This window comes from Leuresthes tenuis, unplaced genomic scaffold, assembly GCF_036924035.1.
Source record: "Leuresthes tenuis unplaced genomic scaffold, fLeuTen1.0.hap1 SCAF_11, whole genome shotgun sequence".
Classification (NCBI taxonomy): Eukaryota; Metazoa; Chordata; class Actinopteri; order Atheriniformes; family Atherinopsidae; genus Leuresthes; species Leuresthes tenuis.
Window position 1 is genome coordinate 25,122,132 of NW_027325365.1, and position 20,554 is coordinate 25,142,685.

General features: G+C 43.9%; 1 protein-coding gene across 4 annotated transcripts; it reads left to right on the top strand.

The window, feature by feature from the left end:
• The first annotated feature begins 1,504 nt into the window (after positions 1-1,504).
• LOC140318424 (long-chain-fatty-acid--CoA ligase 1-like) lies at positions 1,505-20,485 on the top strand. 4 transcript variants are annotated; one of them, XM_072396241.1, is made up of 21 exons: positions 1,505-1,560; positions 7,451-7,783; positions 9,211-9,325; positions 9,718-9,782; positions 9,972-10,073; positions 10,153-10,252; positions 10,320-10,495; positions 12,235-12,267; positions 12,379-12,430; positions 12,513-12,586; positions 12,926-13,003; positions 13,095-13,229; positions 13,337-13,471; positions 15,696-15,791; positions 16,501-16,573; positions 16,655-16,743; positions 16,831-16,947; positions 17,076-17,219; positions 17,331-17,435; positions 18,607-18,678; positions 18,837-20,485. In XM_072396241.1, the coding sequence occupies exons 2-21, from the start codon at positions 7,589-7,591 to the stop codon at positions 18,975-18,977; spliced, it is 2,097 nt and encodes a 698-aa protein (XP_072252342.1). In that variant the 5' UTR covers positions 1,505-1,560; positions 7,451-7,588; the 3' UTR covers positions 18,978-20,485. The 4 variants fall into 4 exon arrangements, with proteins under 4 accessions (XP_072252342.1, XP_072252340.1, XP_072252339.1 ...); XM_072396239.1 differs by having other exon boundaries at positions 1,515-1,578; XM_072396238.1 differs by lacking the exon at positions 1,505-1,560 and adding an exon at positions 5,683-5,809.
• The last annotated feature ends 69 nt before the right edge of the window (positions 20,486-20,554 follow it).

A 20,554-nucleotide genomic window follows, 5' to 3' on the forward strand; every position in this document is an offset into this window, starting at 1 on the left:
CCATTGAAGATGAACGTGCTTTTTTAGCACTGAAACGGAATGTTAGAAAACATTAGCGTTCCTATTCAAACACATCACTGTTATAACGTTACAGAAAACACAAGAAATATGTGTGCTAAGGCTAATTAATCAAATCGTCATCGCTACATTTACAGCTATCAGTATGAGTAAGTAGCAAGTTAACTCTCTGTTTATGCTAATTTTAGCAGCTAACTAGCCAGTTAGCTTACCAAGATGACGGTCCCTCTTAACAATCAGCCACAACAACATGCTTCCTTTTCAGGTGCTTGTGCGTCGTCGTTGTGCTGCCGTGGAAGGCAAATTCTGCCTTACAGATATTGCATTGCACACATTCGTTTTCAGCTTTCTTAAAATGCTCCCACACTTTTGAGCTCCGTTGTCGGGTAGTCATGATACCAGAGCCCGTCTGGTTTAACTTCCTGTGACATCACGGCTGACCCCCGGTTACCACCATTGCGCATGTGTGTCAAGGACAGAAAGGAAGACGCAGCAGTGGAAGGTGTTGCAGCAGTTTTGAGAGAAAAACAAAGTTTGAAAAAAAGACAAAAAAAAAAAAACGACGAATGGACTATTAAATTAGTCATCGACGATTTTAATAGTTGACATAATCGTGACTAGTCGACTAATCGTGGCTGCCCTATTCTGCACCAGAGTTGCTTCTTGCTTAAAATCCTTTCAAGGGTACAATCCCATGGGAATCAGCAAGCAAAATAAGCATTTAATTTGTTGTAAAGCCACCTTTAAAGTAGTCCTCAATGTACTCACAATCCATTACAGTCAATCTCCCCACACCAAAGAGCTGCTACTTGAACTGCTGTGTGAAAACATATCATCATTTCGACTTTTTTATCTCATAATTTTGACTTAGTATCTCATAATTAAGATACTATCACATAATCTCATTATTTTTTATTAAGTGGCAGAAACGGTCTTCCATAGCCTCCAGCCTAAACTGTCACTAGTTACTAAATATGTTCATAAGCATCTAAAATGATTCACAGCTAGTATTTACTGTGGTGAATTAAATGCTTCACCTGTGCTGTCCAGCAGGTGTAGCCATGCAGCCATAGACTGAACAGGTTGATTGGTTTTAGTGCTCACAGCCAGGACACTGCAGTTAAATAGCTGCATCCTGTCACCCAGTCAGTGTGCTGGTTAATGTTTAGGTTTAAATAAAAGCTCTTAAAGGAACTTCGGGAACGGCCGAAATTGAACTACATCCCTCCCATGTCGTGGACTCCACGAGTTTAGTCAAAAAACGGAAATTAGGTGACGTCATTTTCAAAATAATTGTAAAAGGAATTCCGGAGTTAATGACACGTAAGAGGGGGTTCTTACAGTTGTGTCTGAGTTTGTCTGGAAATCCTCAGACTGAAATATGGTACACTTTTACAGACCGGAGCAGTTAAATTCCAGCATTATTCGCCTGTAAAGAAAGTGTGTGAAATAGCTCGGATTTTATTTTGAAACACAAGCCCAGATGCCGTGTTGATTTAGGTGCGCGTGGTCAAGAACAAGAAGTGGACCTTTTGTCAACAGGTGGGGATTGTAACTAAGGTTAGTTTTAACAGTTTTTTTATTATTGAAATTAATAGGCTGTGCTGCAACCTTTGAATAACACAATGTACTGATATCTGTTAAATACATCTTAAGAAGCTCTTACTGAAAGGTCGGAACGACCTGTGTTAATATGGTTAATAATTAAATGATACAACCGTCAAAGGACGACGCGTCCGATAGAAAAACACGCGCTAGTGTGTGACTTGTTCTGTTTTACGTATGTTTTAATTCAGCGCGAGCGAACCAAACCGTTAGAACATAAGTTTGGGACCGTCCACAGTCAGCGCTCAGTTAAGGAGCGACTCTGAAGTGGAGTCTGCAGCGGTTATTCTTCTTAACCATTCTCCGTTAATCGTTCACTTGACTCCAACTGAAACGTAAGAAGAAAACTCGAGGTGCATTTAACGGATTCTGGATGAATGAGCGTGTCAGCGTAGTTCAACAGCTGCAACCAGAGGGGGAGAGGGGGGGTTGCTGAACACTGGAAGTTGTTTTAAGGGGTTTTGGCTTTCACAGTGTCCTCTCAAGTCAAACTTTCATGACTGAATTAAGTTGAGAGCTCAACGCTGAAAGATGTGAGTTTTGCGCTTGAATCTGGGCTTAAACCATTTTTCCGTCTAAAAGTATGGGATGTTTCGTGCAGGTGGGCAGACTGTCCCTTTTGAGGTGAAAGGTGACTCGTCTCTGATTGGGTAACATCTGTGAACCCTTGTCACTTTGATTGGGTCTCCCTCTATGACCCCCACCTCCCGGTCCCTCGTGTTTCTGCGTGGGGAGGCGCTTGCTGTGTCCGCAGCCGGCGGCAGGATTGATAAATCTGGGTGGAGCAGATGCTTCAGTAGCTGAGCATGTGAGGAAAAGCAGTGGTATCAGCAGCTGATAAGTGAGGACATTGATGAGGCAATTCCCTAAATTCCATTCCCTCAGCGTCATGGGGCACATGTTGGAGTTGGTGGGGTCCTGACTTGGTGAGGATGGGAGGCAGTTTTGCCACGTCAGTTTGTAAATTAGTTGTCAAACATGTGAACTTTAATGCTTATTTTTTACAGGAACAACAAACAGTAAAAGGTGTTTAGATGCCCAGATATTTCCATATGTTTATCGATCTGGGATTTGTTCCACCAACCATGCAATTAGTGGACAACCAGGGGCCCATCCTCTGCATATATGTTGTTATTTTAGATGTTAAACTGGTAGTTTTTTTTATATACGATTTTTTTATTTCGAGGTTTTATTTCTTCACAACAGGAGCTGGCTTGGTTGACACAGCAACGTATCTGTAAAGCTAAACCTATTCTGAAGTGGAGAGATTAAGTTAGTACTAGAGAATCTGGTCTTTTTTTTTTTTTTTTTAGCTCTCTGACTTTCCTCACGCTTGTCGGATGTAACAACACTGTCGTACAAACGAGTGTCCGTCTGAGCCCTGCACATGCGCAGTCGTGTCATGTCGCTCCGAGAAAGTTGCCAAAGACACCCCCAGAAGCACCCAAAAATGTCAAGTGAAAATGTAGTAATGAGGGAGGTGGTGTATTTTCATGTGAAGAACAGATGCACTCGAATTTCCGAACAAATAAAACAGAAGCATTTTTTTTCGACTTTGTGGTTTAGGACCATTTCTTTTGAAAGAAAATAGTTTTCCTCTCTTCAAATGACAACTTGGCAGCGTGAGGAAAAGTTCTGTTGTGTCTTCTGTTGTTTGGAGCCGGTTTGGTTTTCCAGAGTCGGACCTGGAACAAACCGCGGCCCATTGCAAAGTTTGCTCAAAGGTTAACGACAGCGACACGACCAGTTTACGTCAGCGTCTCAGGCATCCAGCCGAGTGGGAGAAATGTCGGTCACTGTGAGAACACGCACAAACAGCGGGTAACGTTAGCGGTATTCTTCTTGTACGACAAGAGGGCGACCCGGTCGAAAGAGATTTACGGATGCAGTCGGGACGCATATTGCCAAAGACACGGTGACCGGGGTTTATCCAAATGCCAAAAAGTGTTGGACCTCAGCTATTTGCCACCAAGTCAAAAGTATTTTGCCAAACTAGCCTTGCAACATGTCACTTTGAAAATATTACTGTACTGTTGGTTTGTTGGTTTTAAGGCTGAAAATTCCCAGGAGTTTGGTGTAAGATTCTCAAACACTAACAAAGCCTTTTCAGACAGGAAGAACTTATTTGGATGTCAGTCTGAAACCGGACTGAGGTGGCAGAAGGAGGCCGCATCTGTGGAGCCAGGGATGCTAATAACTGCATGGTTTGTTGTAGCGTGACCTGGTACCATAAAGCAAAATGACACTGTACTGGGCTGGAAGCCAAAGCGGTGAACAGTAGCATCTTAGTCCTCAGGGTGTTGTAGGGATAACTGAGGCTGCACCATTAAAGCCATTGGGCTTCAAAATGAGTAAAAAACACATAATTTCAAGCTTCCCACACTTCTCTGTTGTCGCTTTAAATGTTAACATTGGATGACAGACGTATCTCATTTGGTCATCGATAAGACTGGGTGATGATTTCAAAGGTTTATCATCACGTCAGCTCCTCTGTAAGGGTTAAGTCTGTCCTGGCTGCTTTTCCCCCAGTTTTGTTTTTTGTTGTGCTTTCTTCCTGATTCCTTTAAAAAGTCAGAGGACTCTTTGCTCAGTGGCCCTTTTTAGTACACAGCCTGGAGAGAATGTAACCGATTAAAGAATACGTCTGTAGTTCACTTTAACCAGCTGGTTAAAGTATAACTACACCTGCGCTGGTCTTCGTTTTTACTCGACGCCTCACAGATCTCAGACAGATTCTTGCCTCCCGCCTGAAATTCTGAACACCGCCGTCATTGAGCATTTGAAGTTCTGCGTCGAGGGAACGCGTTGCTCTGCAATTCACCGCCATGCCACTGGGGGTGAGTGGCTGTGCAAATGTGTGGTTTCAGGGGTTATAGCCGAATCTTTGCTTTGTCTTCCGGTCACAGTTAACAACAGTAAACTATGGCAACCGAGGTGGAGCAGCTGTATTAAAGAACAAATGCTAATATTGCAAATGTTGAAGCGCAGGTGACAGAGAAGACGTTTGCGGAGGTGGTCTTTCTTCTGCTTGGTCCACTATTTACCTAAGAACTTTAAAAAAGGGCGGTGCAGGAAGAAAGACCGGAAAAAGCAACTGCCGGAAATTACGTTCTGAGCAGACCAGATGTGGTCCGCATCAACGCGATGCGTAGCTAAGATTTTTCGGAGGTACGACGTAGCTACGCCGTTGACGTGACGCAGAAACATAAATTTAATTAAGCTTAAGGCTTAATTCTAACGGAGTAATTGAAGGGTATTATGGGTATTTTTCTGCATGGCACATGTTTCCCTGTTTTTACTGATTAATGATACGTGCTTGCATAACACAAGTGCCAAAGACAGCTCAGTCATTTTACCTACTTTCACTCTCTCAGCTGTGTTGAGTTAATCCATATAATCCACCAGTCATTTGGTGGTTTTGGACCAAAAACAAGCTAATAAGAATCAAATAATTTGTTTGAGAATGTGTTTTTTTTAAATATATATTTCGTTCGCAATTGATGTAAATTTTCAAGCAAAACAGACCTCCTTCAGCTTCCCAGTTGGGAGGATTTCCCGCCTTTTTGGGCTCCGTGTGACCTTAAATAAATCGTGTCAGTTCGGACAAACGGTCTGGGGACAATACGTTATGGAACGGTCAGTTTTCAGTGTGTGCGCTGCTGTCGTTCCTTTGATCAGCTTTTATCTCGCAGTGATTGATCATTTCAGCTGACCACGCAGGGGTCGTAGGTCACTGAGGCAAAGGTGAGACCACCGAGCCGCCGGTTTGATCCCGTGTGAAAAAGATTCTCTCTGAGACGACTTACCTCCCTTCACTTTTATTACAGAGTGTGAACGGACAAAAAGAGTGTTTCCTGCTCAGTTATGAAAATCCTAAAGTTACAAAATTGCTCGTCTTATCTCCTCCATAGATTAGCTAATTGATTGATGGATTGATTATTTATTGACTTGACTGTCTTGTTGCAAGCGGCCAATCGGAGTGCCGAGTCTGACCTTTGATTGGAAGATTAGCTGTGATCGCGCGTCACCTTTTAACAAATTTGCTTGTGAGTCCTTCGTGCCAGTCGCAGCGCTTTCTTCGTGCGAGCGGTCGCTGCAGTAACAAAAGCATTCCTGAAGGTATTGTGAGTGGAGGATCAACCGAGAACGCAGGGCGGCCGCCTCACCTGGCTGCTCTCTGTCGCAGGTGAGTGGGGAGAAGGTCTGAGACAGCTGACAGGAAAGCAGAAAAAGCTCTGCATTGTGTTGGTGCAAAGTGAAGACAGACAGAGTGAATACCTGTGATCCACGTGCACGCAGGTGATTGACAGGTTTTTCTAGTTAACATGATGAGCAATTGCCATGTAATGTTTATTTTCTATCAGTTTTAAAAGCTAATAACCCACCACGCTGCGCTTGGAGGATTAGAAACTAGGAATCGATGGTGTTCTAAGAGGAGTTTTCTTTATGGAATGATCGCAAATCTAAAGGGGCACTTACTCATGCAAGGTGAGTCTTATTTTTCAATGGAAAGAAAGTGATCCGTGTCACTGGAACCTGTGCCTTGGCAGAGGAAATCAAAGATCTTGCGGCTCTTTGGCAGAACTGGTTTACTTTTGGTTTACTTACCATTTGCTGTCATCTCCGTGGTGCAGCTGCTGCTCTGCCAAAGCTGCAAGTTCATTCATCGGTTTCAGGGTCACTGAAGACACCTCAGATCTCCTGATCTCCTTTGTTTTAAGTCCCCAGCAACATCAGCATATGCTAATTAGCACATGGCTAATTAACATATCAGTGCATGCACCACTGTGCTTATAGTCATTTATTATTTTTTTAGATACTTCTTTTTTTAAAAATTGTATTGTTTGAAAATAGATTCCTCTAAAGAAAGTCTATTGACAGACACTTTTGCTTGGTGATATTTGTTTCTTTAACCTTCATGTGCTTGGTTTTCTGTATGGGACTGTAGCTCAAATCCTCCATCATAGACGCTTCAGGTCAGTTTCTGTCTTCGGGGACTTCCCTCATTGGAAGGTTAATGTAACAGGAAGCAGGCCCTCCATGCTCCTTCGGTCAACCTCGCGCTCGCCGTCTGGCTTGTTCGCTGATGGTTAACCGATTTGTTTAGTGTTTAAACGCGTTGTGCGACATTAAGGTCGTTGGTGCTGTTTGGGCTTAAGTCAAAGTCTTGATCCTCACGGTCGGCACAGAAGTGAACATTTTGCTGCTTTCTCACCTAAAGACGGCAGACTCTGTTTCTGATCTGTTTATCCTCAAACAGCTCCTCTGCTCTTGTGTGTGTGTGTGTGTGTGTGTGTGGAGAATGAGTTGTAATGCTGAAAACCTGTTCTCAGAACGAGAACAAGCTCGTTCTGAACCCATCCTGAGAAAATCTGTTAAGTATACGACACTCGATCTGACTGTACTGCAATATGAGCCACAGCTCAGCAGATTGTGTATTCGGCCTGTGTTCCTACAGCTTGTTGCTCTCTGATAACAGCAGCTCTGAGTGTTCTTACTGTTTTGGAGGTTGCTATCGCACACGTCAGTGCTGAAGTTTTCGAAGAAGTTGAAGCAATCTGTTATGATATCTGTTGTAGACAGACATGTGGCTCGTTGAAAAAGATATAGATTGCTTGTAAATTTCCCTGAGTTTGCGTCTGTGGCACCACCGGCAGGTCAACATTCTCTCCAATTGTTTGGAGGATTAACTGCAGCCGTGGAGTTTCGTGCAGCTTTAAAAGGAAAATGGATATCTTCATGTTCGTACAGCTCCAGTGTGCAGGACGGCAACCTGAAGTTCAAAGTCAGGTGTAAAGATTGAGCCTCTCTTTTTATCCCACTGTAGGTCTCCTCCTGACCAGCCTCTCTCCACACACTCCTACATAGAACACACACCTCTCCTGGGGTCAGCACAGTGTCGGTGTCATCAAACCCGCCCTTCCTCCAGCTTTCCAGCTGCCATCTGCACAACAACAACAGCAGCATGCTGAGCCAAGACTTCTTAAAGATGTTGCAGCTGCCGCATCTGGATGACGTCAGCCAGTACATCAGGACCGCCTCCACCCCCGTGTTGGTCAGCATGGGGGCCGTGGCAGCAGCGACAACCTATTACCTGGCAACGCGGCCCAAGGCCCTTCCGCCAATCTGTGACCTCCAAATGCAGTCGGTCGAGGTTCCGGTGAGTTCAAGCACAAGTGTGAAAATAACCACTGTGCAAATCTACGTATGATTAACTGCTGTCACTGATTCAATCTGAGCTGGCAAGCCCCACTCCATGAGAGGTTTTCACTGAGCGACATCAGTGGATTTACAAAATATTAACCACAAATTTGATTCCAGCACGCAATAAAGTCAGGATAGAGGCCCGTTTATGATTGTGTTACACAACCCTCTTTCTAATGGTTTGAGAACTAAGGCAACTAATTCCTTCTGTTTTTCTCAGAGGAATCTGTGTCCATTCTTTCTAAATACAAGGCTCCCGCAGTCCTTTGTGGTTGACAAAGTCATCTTGGAACATAGACCTCGATTTGTTTTCATCTGACCACAGAACATGTGTCCGCTGTCGTTCTGAACGCAGACATGGACTGTTATAAAGCTCTCATGCAGCGCCGCCTGAATGCATGCAGAGCGCACACCTCTGGCCTGGTTCTCTCCACATTCCCTTTTAATCGTTGCACATCGTTCTGCTCTGTAGATGTTGGCAGACAAAAGTTCTTTGTAATCTTCCATCCGTTATTAGGTTGGGCCGCAGGGGCAACAGATCCAGGAGGGAAACCCAGACATCCCTCTGCCCCATGGCCTCAGACTGCCTCCTCCATGGAGGCTGGATTGAGGAAATCCTCAAAGCGATATCCTCAGTTTGGGTCAGCAGTTCTCCAGCCAGTCCAGGCACAACCTGGGACGTACCATTCTTTTCCTTTCTGAGTTTCCAGATGGTTTGCCAGAGCATTCTTGATGCTGAGTTTTAGCTTCAGCAAACACCAACACGGCAGCCTTTTGGCCACTCGGTACCTGTCAGCTGCTTCAGGTGACCCACGGGCCTCCTCCTTCCGCCAGACGTTCCCAGTTCACTCTCGCTACCAGTTTGGTCTTATCGGGTCAGTGTTCCCCGCCAACAGATCCAACTCACCAGCAGGTGCTGATCGGTTGACAGCTTTGCCCCAGTCTCTTCACCCGAGTGTCCAAGACACCCAGCCGCAGGTCAGGTGGCACGACGGTTGCCTGGTACTCTGCAGGGCAAATCCCTGCTGAATTCTTAGGAGTCATTGTCCAAAGAATCGGTTCTTTGGAATCCTGCATTGAGGTTGAGGTGTGCCACAGTAAGTGTTGGAAAGACTAACCGTTTGATGAAAGCTCCTTTTATACTCAACCCTGACCTCCTTACCTGCCACCAGTTAGATTGTAGAATCTTCCAGAATCATGGGACTTGTGTATCTTATCAACTTTTTGTTTTTATTTTTTTCTGGAAGTGTGGATTGTATGTTGGTCTTATCAGAGCACATGAGCAGTAAAGTAAACGGTTGAGACTTCTCCCTTTTTGTTATACATGGAGCCGCCGTCAGTGTTTTTGTTGCTTTTATGACCTATTTTTGATTCCTTTTTGAGGGCGGAGACTTTGCACGTCGATCAGCTCTACTGCACGGAGACGCTTTCCAGACGCACATCTACGATGATGCCAGAACAATGTACGAGTTCTTCCGCAGAGGCGCGACAGTCTCCAGTAAGTTCCAAATGACGAAGGATCACAAGTGTGTATGATTTCAGCTGTGGTATCACCGAAGAGCCTGTTTTTTGAGTCCTCAGCTGGATGTCCAGCATGGGTTTGAAATGTCATGTTTGGTAACTTTCTACAACAGTAAACCTGTGCACTGTCTGCTTAGTGGGACGTTTCCTTTACCCCAAACACTATGAGCTCCGGTTACATCAGAGTGTCTCCCTTCACTTGTAGTTTTTCTGCGTTTTGAGCAGAAACAGACGTGTCACATGTCGGCAGCAGAATTTCCAGATTAGCAGGGGGACAGTGTGTACTGAATGTGTGAAGGGGAGATGTACCAGGAGATTGGAAGCACTTCCTGTCCTCTCTCATCACCCTCCTTTCGCCCCCCCACCCAGATAACGGTCCCTGTTTGGGCTCCAGGAAACCAAAACAGCCTTATGAGTGGATGTCCTACAGAGAGGTAAGAGTTCTCAGCTGCGGCTCACCCACAGCAGAGAAAACACGGTGGCCTCTGGCTGGACAGCAGGAGGGTGTAATGTTACAGACACTACAAACAGCTGTTTTGGGGGAATATGAGCCAGTAACATTTGTCATGTATTGGTGCACGTGTTACTGCGTTACATCCACAACGCTGTTGATATTGTGTTAGGTAATGGAGCGATCAGAGAATCTGGGCTCTGCATTTCTTCACAAGGGACACTCCAGGACCGGTGACCCCCACATCGGCATTTTCTCTCAGAACAGACCTGAGGTACACACACACACACACTCAGCACCTGCAGGGTTTATCAGCTGTTTTTGATGCTGACTGCTTGGTTGTGTCTGTGCAGTGGACCATCAGTGAACTGGCATGTTACACATATTCCCTGGTGTCGGTTCCTCTGTATGACACGCTGGGAACAGAAGCCATCGCCTACATCATAGACAAAGGTAAACCACAGCGCCGCTCACGTGACGACGGTTTCCTCAGAGATTTAACTCGTGCTTCCGTCTGCAGCTTCCATATCAACAATAGTTTGTGACGTGACGGAGAAAGTCGGTCTGGTTTTGGACTGCGTTAAGGACACGATGCACTCGGTGAAGACCATCGTTCTGATGGAGACCCCCAGCGACAGCCTGGTGGAGAGGGGGCAGCAGGCTGGGATCCACATCCTCAGTCTGCAGGAAATGGAGGTCAGCTGGTCAGATCTTCATTTTTTTTTCCCTTAATCAGTAGGGCCTGAAAGTAATTTTTTCTAATTCCTCCCTTACCTGCGTGCTGTGTGAGGGACACATTTGAAACACAAGAAGAGCGACAGGGAAGAGCAGCTCCGTCTCTGCAGGCTTTGGACGACCTATCAGAACACACGAATGTACAACTCATGTCAGAGTTAGAAAAGCATCAAAAGTGGCTTAAAAGTTGTTGTCAGTTTTATTTAGAGTTTAATATATTTATTGAAAATTTTACATGACAAAAATACAAGTATACAGAAAAATTTAATAGTAATAAAAAAACTAAAGAAATAAAAACCCCAGAACAACGAACAGACCCAGTCCTCACTGTCAATTTAATACTGTGCAAAGAATGTAAAACTGTATACGTTGCTATACAATATCAGATCGACCAATATAACTAAGAACCATCTGTTCCTTAACCTGCGTCGAGGGTTGATTTGAAGAAAAGATTTCCAAGTCAGGTAAAATCTCTTTTCCGAGCCCCTCGTTACACATCTAATTTTTATTTTTTATTTTTTAAGTTTTAGACTAGATAACACACCCCTAATTCAAGGTCACTTTGACTGCAAAAACAGCAGAAAGGGCTTCATAAACATCTCCCCAAAATGTTCTGTATTTTGGGACAGAACCAAAACACGTGAATCAGAGTGGCTTCCTCAGATTTACATCTATCACATGTTGGATCTACTTCTGGATAAATCTTAGCCAGTTTGGATTGGTGGAGGTGCACCTGGTGCACAACTTTAAACTGGATGAGGGAGTATCTTGCACACATAGAGGAAGAAGGATTCTCTTTAAAACTTTAGCCCAGATTTCTCACTGATTGTGATTTGCAAATCTTGCTCCCAAGCTAATTTTACTGCAGGGATGGGGGGGGGGGCATGCAATTGAGAGATCCGTCTCAAAATTGCAGAAATCGCTTCTTTCGTAGTTGCAAATTTAAAACAACACCAGCAAAACCAAAGAGATGGTCAATAAGGTTTGAGCAAACCAAAAGCGACATAAACACAAAGGAATGAGTGTTTTTTTTCACTCTGTGGGCCTTCTTCGGAAGATGCAATAAGCTCATTAGGCCTGAAGCTAGCATGTGCTGTCAACATCATCGTTGCTGGGGCTCAGACATAATTATTGAAAGAAAAAGCAGAAAAACTCTAAAAACTGCCAGTGAGAGAGGTTTCAGCTGTGGGCGCTCAGGTGTAACAAGGCCTCCGGCTCATAGCAGTCCAACGGGCTTGCTTGTGTTAATGTTACACAGAGATCCTGCAGGAGCTGGCAGGTTCGCACGGGGGAGGAGATTTTCCAGGTTTTCCAGGACGGACGTTGATCCTGTAAACTCCTGTGAACGCGAGTGGGAATAAGATATAAAACCCAAAATACAGGATTCTGTGAGATGTATTGGGTGCTGAAATAAAGGCCTCATCAGTTCTTCGTCTCTCTTTTATCTTGAGTGTATTGTTCGTTCTTCTGCTCTCAGCCAGAAGCCTTCAGCGTGGTTTGCTTCCCTCCTTTGTTTCTACTTTTTCTCCTGAATCAGCATTAGTAAATGTACTGCTGTTGCTTTATCTTGATTTTGGTGATTTCATCTTCTGCCACCCTGTTTTGTGCTCGTTTCTTCTAACTTTTTCGAATGCATTTGTCTTTTCTGTTATCACTTTGTTCCTTCTCCAGTGACTATATAGCAATCTTCTCCTGTTTAGGTTATCGGGCAGGCCAACCATCAGCAGCCACTCGTAAGTAAACGCTGACCCTTTACATAACATCCCTACAGTCAGTATCTGAAATGGCAAAGCTGGTGTGTGTTGTGTCGCATGGTTTGACCATCGTCACCTCCGTCCCTTCAGCCTCCACGACCCGACGACATGGCAGTCATCTGCTTCACCAGCGGAACCACAGGTAACACGCACACACAGGGAAAGGTCAAGGACATTTCCATCAGTGTCTAAAACAGGAGCCATGTTTGTGTGCTCACTTTCAGGACACCCAAAAGGAGCTATGTTGACTCATGGGAATATTGTGTCCAACTGCTCAGCCTTCATGAAAATAACAGAGGTGAGGTGCTGGTTTCTATCAAAGGCAAAGGCAGGCTTTTCTTCTTTGAGTTAAGTGACGGATACTGGTTCAGAGTGAGGAGATGTGAACACAGCGTCTTTTTTTTCCTGCTAACTTGTGTCCAGCATGTTATTTGAACCCTTCAGACGGCTTGCTGATTGGGGGTGGCTCATTTTAAGGGTTTCATGACCTCCTCTCTGCAGTCATACACTCAGTCCAGCTCAGTGGATGTCATGCTCTTTTTCTGGCTCTGGCCCACGTGCTTTAGAGGCTGGTAGGGATATAACCCTACCCGCTTTTCCTTCTCTGTTTGGCTGTGTGTGATGTGATGTGCTGTAGTTTTGCTGTCCATTGGGTCCCAGTGATGTCCACTTGTCCTACCTGCCCCTGGCTCATATGTTTGAGAGAGTAGTCCAGGTACGTCTCAGCAGTTTCCACAGTCGCTCTTGTTAAGAATGAACAGTTTTACGTTGGATACCATATTCCACGCGTCATCTTTGTGTGACAGGGATGCATATTAGCACAGGGAGCCAAGATCGGCTTCTTCCAGGGAGACATTCGTCAGCTGCCAGATGATCTGAACACACTGAAACCTACCGTGTTCCCCGTCGTGCCGCGACTGCTCAACAGAATGTATGATAAGGTAGGTCTTTAACCAGCTTTGCCGTTGGTGGATGTGCGAGCCGATTTAAACAGCAGCGATGAAGCTGTTCATGCGTTTGGACTGAGCCTTCGTGTGTGTTTCTGCAGATCTTTGGGCAGGCCAACACTGCTGTGAAGCGCTGGCTGCTGGAGTTCGCCTACAGGAGGAAGCAGGCAGAGATCAGGAGAGGCATCGTGAGGAGAGACAGCATCTGGGATCGACTCATCTTCAGGAGGGTCCAGGTACAGCACAGCCAGCACGCTGACGACTCCTGATGTGCTCGTGTTGAGTCGAGTGCTCCATGTTTCAGTTTTTGCTTTGAAATGATGCTTAAAATTCTGCTGATCAGAAAAGCTGCTTTTTGCCCAAAAGTGACTCCGGCTGTCTCTCGATTCAGGGAACAGGCGGTGTAACCAGTATCTGACCAGCAGGTCAGTGCAGATTCTCCTCTGTGGAGTCTGTGTTGCTTACACCAGCTGAACTGTTAGCAGACACCAGGTTGATACCAAAGAGGCACAAACAGCAGGTGTGCCGACACTGATTGATAGGGGCCTAATACGCTAAGCTGGAAATCTGTATTCAGAAACATCTGGAGTGTCTGTGAACATCTGGAGAGAGATCACTCTGACTGGGTGTTCAGTGAATTAACTCTGTTATACATTTTAGTTGGTCTGGCTGTTCTCCATAACCACGCCCGCAGCCCCTGATGGAGGCGGTTCTGAGCGCGTCCCTTAAAAAGCGTTGTAAAACTAAAATGTGAGGACCCCTGAAATACACGTGTAACACCTGGTTGAATAATAGAACCAGTTATTAATGTAAAATAAATAAAATCGAAATTTAGATGTGGACCAGTTATTCAGAAGATTAGATTCACTCGGGAGAAATGGGTGTGAGTAGAAAAGACGGCGAGCAAGAGATCACTGTTGTGTTATATCAAAAAAAGTAAAACATAATTGATTTCTTCTCGGTTTCTATACAATAATAACACAAGACAAAATAAAAAAACACAAACTATTCCCTCTTTTCCTTTACAAATCCACCTGTCAAGTAAGTATCTAAATTTGATGTCTAATTCTTAGTTTAATTCTTGTATTATTCTAATTGTCTAGTTTAATTCTAATTCTGTAATTTTAATCCTATTTTAGTGTGTTTCTTACTGACAGGTGGTTTCCTTAACTTATGCCTCTCTCAATCAAAACGATAAACAAAGAGAAATAAAAATAGTTACAACAGTAACGGCTCTACAAAGGCTATACAATCACAATATATCACAAATAAACAAAATGGACTTCTCTGACAGTCCAGGTTCAGTGGGTTTGGCTGCCACTTCAGTTCAGACTGCAATGTCTGACCAGCTGAACTGAAGAATTTGAATGGTGTCCATAAAGAAGGAGGGGATGATGATGAGGAGGGTCCCGATCAGCACACACACACACACACACACACACAAGCTCCTGGCCTAGGAAGCACAAGCCAGGAAAATAATCAATATAAATATAAAACACACCTTCTAAATTATGTTACGTTATCATTTGATTATAATATCATTTGTATTATTAATATAGAGTAAAAACAAAACAAAACACACCTATCTAGAATCACAAACTGGATCAGCTGATATTCAGCTGATCCCAGCCACAATAATGCTAACGCTGTAGCCGTTAACCTTTAACATTAGCCGTTGGTAGCTTGCCAACGTTTCTTTTTTTTTCTCTTAACAGTCACTGAGCTACTATTTTTTTCTTTTTAGTTCCAGGGCTACTTCGTGATGGAGTATTGTTTCACTCACCAAGGGTCTTTGATTTAAAACAGCAGGATTATTACTGTTCCAGGAGGGGTTTCTTCTTCTTTCTTTCTTTTTTTTAATTTTCTGTTGGTCTGTCTCTGAGTCCGTCTGTCTGGGTGTCTCTCAAGGTGCAGCTCTGAGAGTGAAGGCTTGGTCTACACAGCCTTTTATATCAGGACTGTTGTTATGGTTACATTAGAAATATATAAATGTATTTATTTCGTTAATTAATAATTATTTATGAATTTAAATCATGTAACCTAAATATAAATCAAGTAATGTAAATACAATTATTATTTATTTATTTAATATGTCCAGTAACCAGGGGTTACACACGCACAAAAAACCTTCAAAATAAAAGGAGAAAAGAAGAGTCCCTGACTTGAAAAAGTCACAACTGATCCAGTCTAAAACGGTTCTAAGCACATGTTCTTTGACTTGTAATTGGTTCAATGGCAGCTCCAGAGCTTAGAAAGTTGGTATGATGGCAGCTTCAGGATGACACACTACAATATATACACCCCTGTAATCATCCTCAGATGGCTTTTACTGAAGGCGTTTCAGAAGTTGTATCTGTTCAGGTGTCGTGCTGCTGCATTTCGAGGTTTAAAAAGTCTGGAAATGTGATTGAGAAGAGAAGCAGCTGTCCTGTATACGATGTGCTCTGCTGCCCCCTACAGGCCAGCCTGGGAGGCCGCGTGCGTCTCATGCTGACGGGAGCTGCTCCCATCTCGCCAACTGTTCTGTCCTTCCTCCGAGCTGCGCTGGGCTGTCAGGTAAAACACACACACACACACACACAGGTTGAGTTTAGTTGAGGCTCACAGGTTATCGGATCACTTTCTGTTGAATTTTCTTGGAATTCTGTATGGTTAGTGCTGTGTAGAGAGGCTGTTGTCTGACCTGTAGTCATTCTCACTCCTGCTCTCAGTCGGCTCTCAATCTCAATCTGTTTGGTAGAGTGTGGTGTATTGGGGATGGTCTCCTTCAATCAGCCTGTGTGTAGATGATGCAGGAAGAACTCTGCTGACACAGACTTGGTGGAAAACACAGAAACCTTTATTGTCATCCAGGTCCGTATTAGAATTACAGAATGATGCATCAAGTCTGGAGAGATGTGTCCAGCCCGGATTCCCCCAAATCTCTGACTTACTGTGGGTGCAGCTCTTCGTTATTCTGCAGGGTTATTCGTTATTCTCTTCGTAGAATCTGCCGGTTCGTAGTGACCTTGAAGATGTTGTAGAAGCACAAAGCCCAGATATGGTGTGTGCCTTTCTATTGAGCATCTTCTTGGACAAACTAACTGGGGAGTATGTTATTCTCAAAATGTCCTGATTTAGCCGGAGACTCCCCTACAAAGCTGGTAGCTGTCAGACTTCTTTTCACTTCCCAAAGCAGCTTTGCACAGGTGGTAAACATCAGAGACCTCAAGAGTCAGTAGTAATAAATGTAATGATATTAATCAGAGTTGATCTCGTGTCTCAGTTCTATGAAGGCTACGGACAGACAGAGTGCACTGCTGGCTGCACCATAACCATGCCCGGAGACTGGAATGCAGGTAAAGTAGCTGCGTAAAAGTGTTGAAATGAGTGCAGCGGTCAGTGAAACACAACCTAAATGTGACCCCCCCCGCCCGCAGGTCACGTCGGAGCGCCTTTGCCCTGCAACTCAATCAAACTGGTGGATGTTCCGGAGATGAACTACCTGGCTGTAAACGGAGAGGGAGAGGTGAAGCACAAGGAGGAGCAGAAAGCATCGCCTGTGCTTCATGCTGCCACCCTACATTTCTATACAAATGTGTGTGTTGGTTTCCAGGTGTGTGTGAAGGGCGCAAACGTGTTCCAGGGCTACCTGAAGGACCCAGAGAAGACGGCAGAGACCATCGATGCAGATGGATGGGTTCACACCGGTGACATTGGGAAATGGCTTCCGGTAGGTTCAGGCAGCTTCAGTCCGTCCTCGTGCATGGACCTTACTTTGATTTCGCTCCAGATGGATTGGCCTGAAGGTTTGAGCGAATGCAGAAGCAGTCTGAGTGCAGCGTGTCTGTGTGTTGACAGAATGGCACGCTGAAGATCGTAGACAGGAAGAAGCACATCTTTAAGCTGGCTCAGGGGGAGTACATCGCTCCAGAGAAGATAGAGAACATCTACATAAGGAGCGATGCGGTGGCGCAGGTCTTCGTGCACGGAGACAGTCTGCAGGTAGGGGAAGAAAAGGAGGGGGGCGGGTTCAGTTTATTCAGATTCACTTGAAATAATACGGAGATCTAACTCCACTTTGTCTTCATTCTCATATGCATTGTTCTCATGCAGGCGTGTCTGGTCGCAGTGGTGGTTCCTGACCCTGACTTCCTGTCTGGCTGGACTAAGCGGACGCTGGGGCTGCAGGACAGCTACGAGGAGCTGTGTGGCAGAGCGGTAACTCCATCCGTCTTCACACGCTGAAATGAACCACTTAACCGGCACACACTGATTCTCAACCAGGGCGTGAATTCTTCAGCTGCTGCCGTGAACGTTTAGGTGTCTTTCATGATATCGTCCGTTTCAAAGGACCATTAATAGTTTAAAAGCTTGTAAACGAGCAAGAAGGGGAAGCAGATTACCTTTCACTCAGTCTGAGAGGTTCTTTTACAAATCTGAACATAAACAGGTCATTAAAGTCTATTTTGAAGGACATCTTGTAAAAACAAGATAATTCCTGCCGCTGTACTCCCACCTTAATTTGCATTTTGTACATATTTTGATAAAGCGAGGTACAAATGAGATAAATGAGAGGTACAGAGAGGCCTTTAGGCCAGAACACACATGCTTTTGTTATTTTCTGTTACAACCCCAGCTCCCTACAGCACATCACAGCACTGCTTCACTTCTCAACCACTACCCGCCCCCTGCTTCTACATCCTTACTTGTCCAGCAGCTCTTCTTCTGTGCCTCTCTAGGAGTTCTTCCCTCCTTTAGTAGCAGCACTGTCTTGTTTTTAACATATTTATTAATTGGATGAGGAAACTCGTGGAGAATGACGTCAGAAAGCATCTGGTATGTGGCTGCCTGCCTCCTACGCTGGTTGTTACCGGCTTTACACCGGCTTATTGTCGGTGTAAGATCTGCTGATCTCTCACAAATCTGACCCTCTTCTTATTTTAAATCTATTCTAAATGTAACAAAGACATTCACTTACGTCCTCATTTTATCGAGTTGTTGTCACTAAGTTTTATAAGTCGCTTTGCTCTGTGTGTATTTTCTCTGACATGGGCGGATGTGTTTTGCATTTTTTGGTGTGAGACATGATTTTAGAGGGGAGTCTTCATAAAAACACATTCCTGAAAGGTCTGAATGTGGCATTCCTTCATATGAAAACTGCCTCAGAGCAGAACATACAAATAAAGACCCCCAGTTTACCCCAAATTCAACACAGGGTGATGTCGACGTCATGTTCTCTGTATCATCGGCCTTTAACTCAGATTGGCATGAAGTCAGCGCATTGCATCTATGGCACAAGCTCACCAGAGTCATATTTCATACAGCTTTCTCTGTACATTTATGGTAGATATCTTCACTCAAATCATTATTATTTTTCTTCTATGTACAGGATGTCAAGGCAGCCATCCTGGAGGACCTGCTGCGTCTGGGCAAAGAGGGAGGCCTCAAATCCTTCGAGCAGGTGCTGCACTCACTCATAAATCTGCTAAGATTTCAGCTATCTCCAATACTGCAGCTCTGTACACCTCGTAGTGTTTTCACAAACTTGTTGCAAGCGTGAGATGCTGATATGTTGGAAGTGAAACCTTATTCTCCTTTAACTCAACCTGCGTCCTTCAGGTTAAGGCCATCTACATCCACACCGAGCTGTTCTCCATCGAGAACGGCCTGCTCACCCCAACAATGAAGGCCAAGAGGAACGAACTGCGCCAACACTTCAGGTCCCAGATAGATGAGCTGTACGCTGGGATCAGGATATAGAAAGCACGAGCTCTGCTCACGGTGGCTTTAGGGAAAGAGATATGGAAACAGCAAAGAGGAAGTAAATGCTTAAGCACACAATGGGAATCAAATGAAGGCCCTCTCTGACTGTCCGCCTGTTGAGTCCTCGTGATTCATAACGTTGGAAACAACAGGAGCAGGATATGGTGCTAATTTTAAAGGATTTAAAGAATTTGCAAAAGAAACAAAGCCCAAAAGGATCTGTGGAAGACTCCAAAACCTCAGTTCTGATGAAATGGTTTTGTGCCGCACAGATTTGTGACAACAACTATGATTTTAATCAGCTCTCTGCAGTTTTCCCCGGCAGCATCGGATATCTCAGGACATGAAGAGCCACACGCACACACTCTCACCTCAAAGTCGAGGTTAGATTTATTTATAAAGCATATTTGAAAATAATCAGATAGTCGGATAAAAAAATTAGCTGCTAAAAAGTATAAAAACACAATAATAGGAATAAATTAACAATAGAATATGACATCAGCACAAAATGATCTATTTAGGTGTCAAAAGAGTCTTTAACATGTTTTATGAAGAGGTAAACGGTTTCATTGGATCACCTCGTGTTTTAATCTAGATCTCAGAGCTGCTGGCTGCAGCCACTCTGCCTACACTGCTCTTACAGGGATACAAATTAAGGAGATCGTACATTTAAAACTTGTTATGTGATCGAATCTCAAAATCAGTGCCAGTGAAAGGATGTCAATACCTGAGTTGCATGTCGTCTTGGTTTTTTCTGGTCGGTTAAAAGAGGAGCTGCTGCATTCAGAACTATTGGCAAAAGATGCGGAGAACCCTGATGCTGCAGTAGTCCTGTGGAGAGGTGATAAAAGCGTGAAAAGCTTTCTTTGAGTGCCAGATGAGGCTGCACCTTGGCAATAACTGGTAGTTGAGGAAAAGATCGATTTGACAGCTGGGTATATTGACTTATCCAATTTAATCACACTAAGGTTTTTCACAGCAGAGAAACTTTAAGGAGCCAAAAGGGCCCAAATGAACAGAAACAATTAGCTGAAGTAAGCCTTTTAATGCTTATATTTAGATCAGGAGCCATATTGATTAATTTTGTAAGCCATACTGTCTCATACCGCACAACGTAAACATTTCTGTCATTAATTTTATATACATATATATATATATTTCTATAAATTCTTGTATGAATAAGCTCAGTTTCAGTTTAAACAGCAGGAACCAAAAGAGATACTCAAGACTATTAAATCAAGCTAGCTGTGCTCAGGAAAACAAAGCCAAATCTTTAATTATATTTAAGGTGGTAACAAGAAGGGAAAATACATGTTGATGGAATTAATTTTCTTAAATTATTATGTGTTTTTAGAATGAAAAATGATTGTTAAAAATCTTTTTTTTTTTTAAAAAACCCTTGTTATGGTTTTAATTTAACTTTTCACTAAGGTTTTGCTATGATTGTTGTAATGTCATCATGTCATTATTTTGTAAAAGATTTAATTAAAAAATTTAAAAAGCTGTGTAATGTGACGTGTTTTGTTTTAGTTTTAGTGAGCCTTACTAACTTCACTCCATGCCATTTGTTCTTT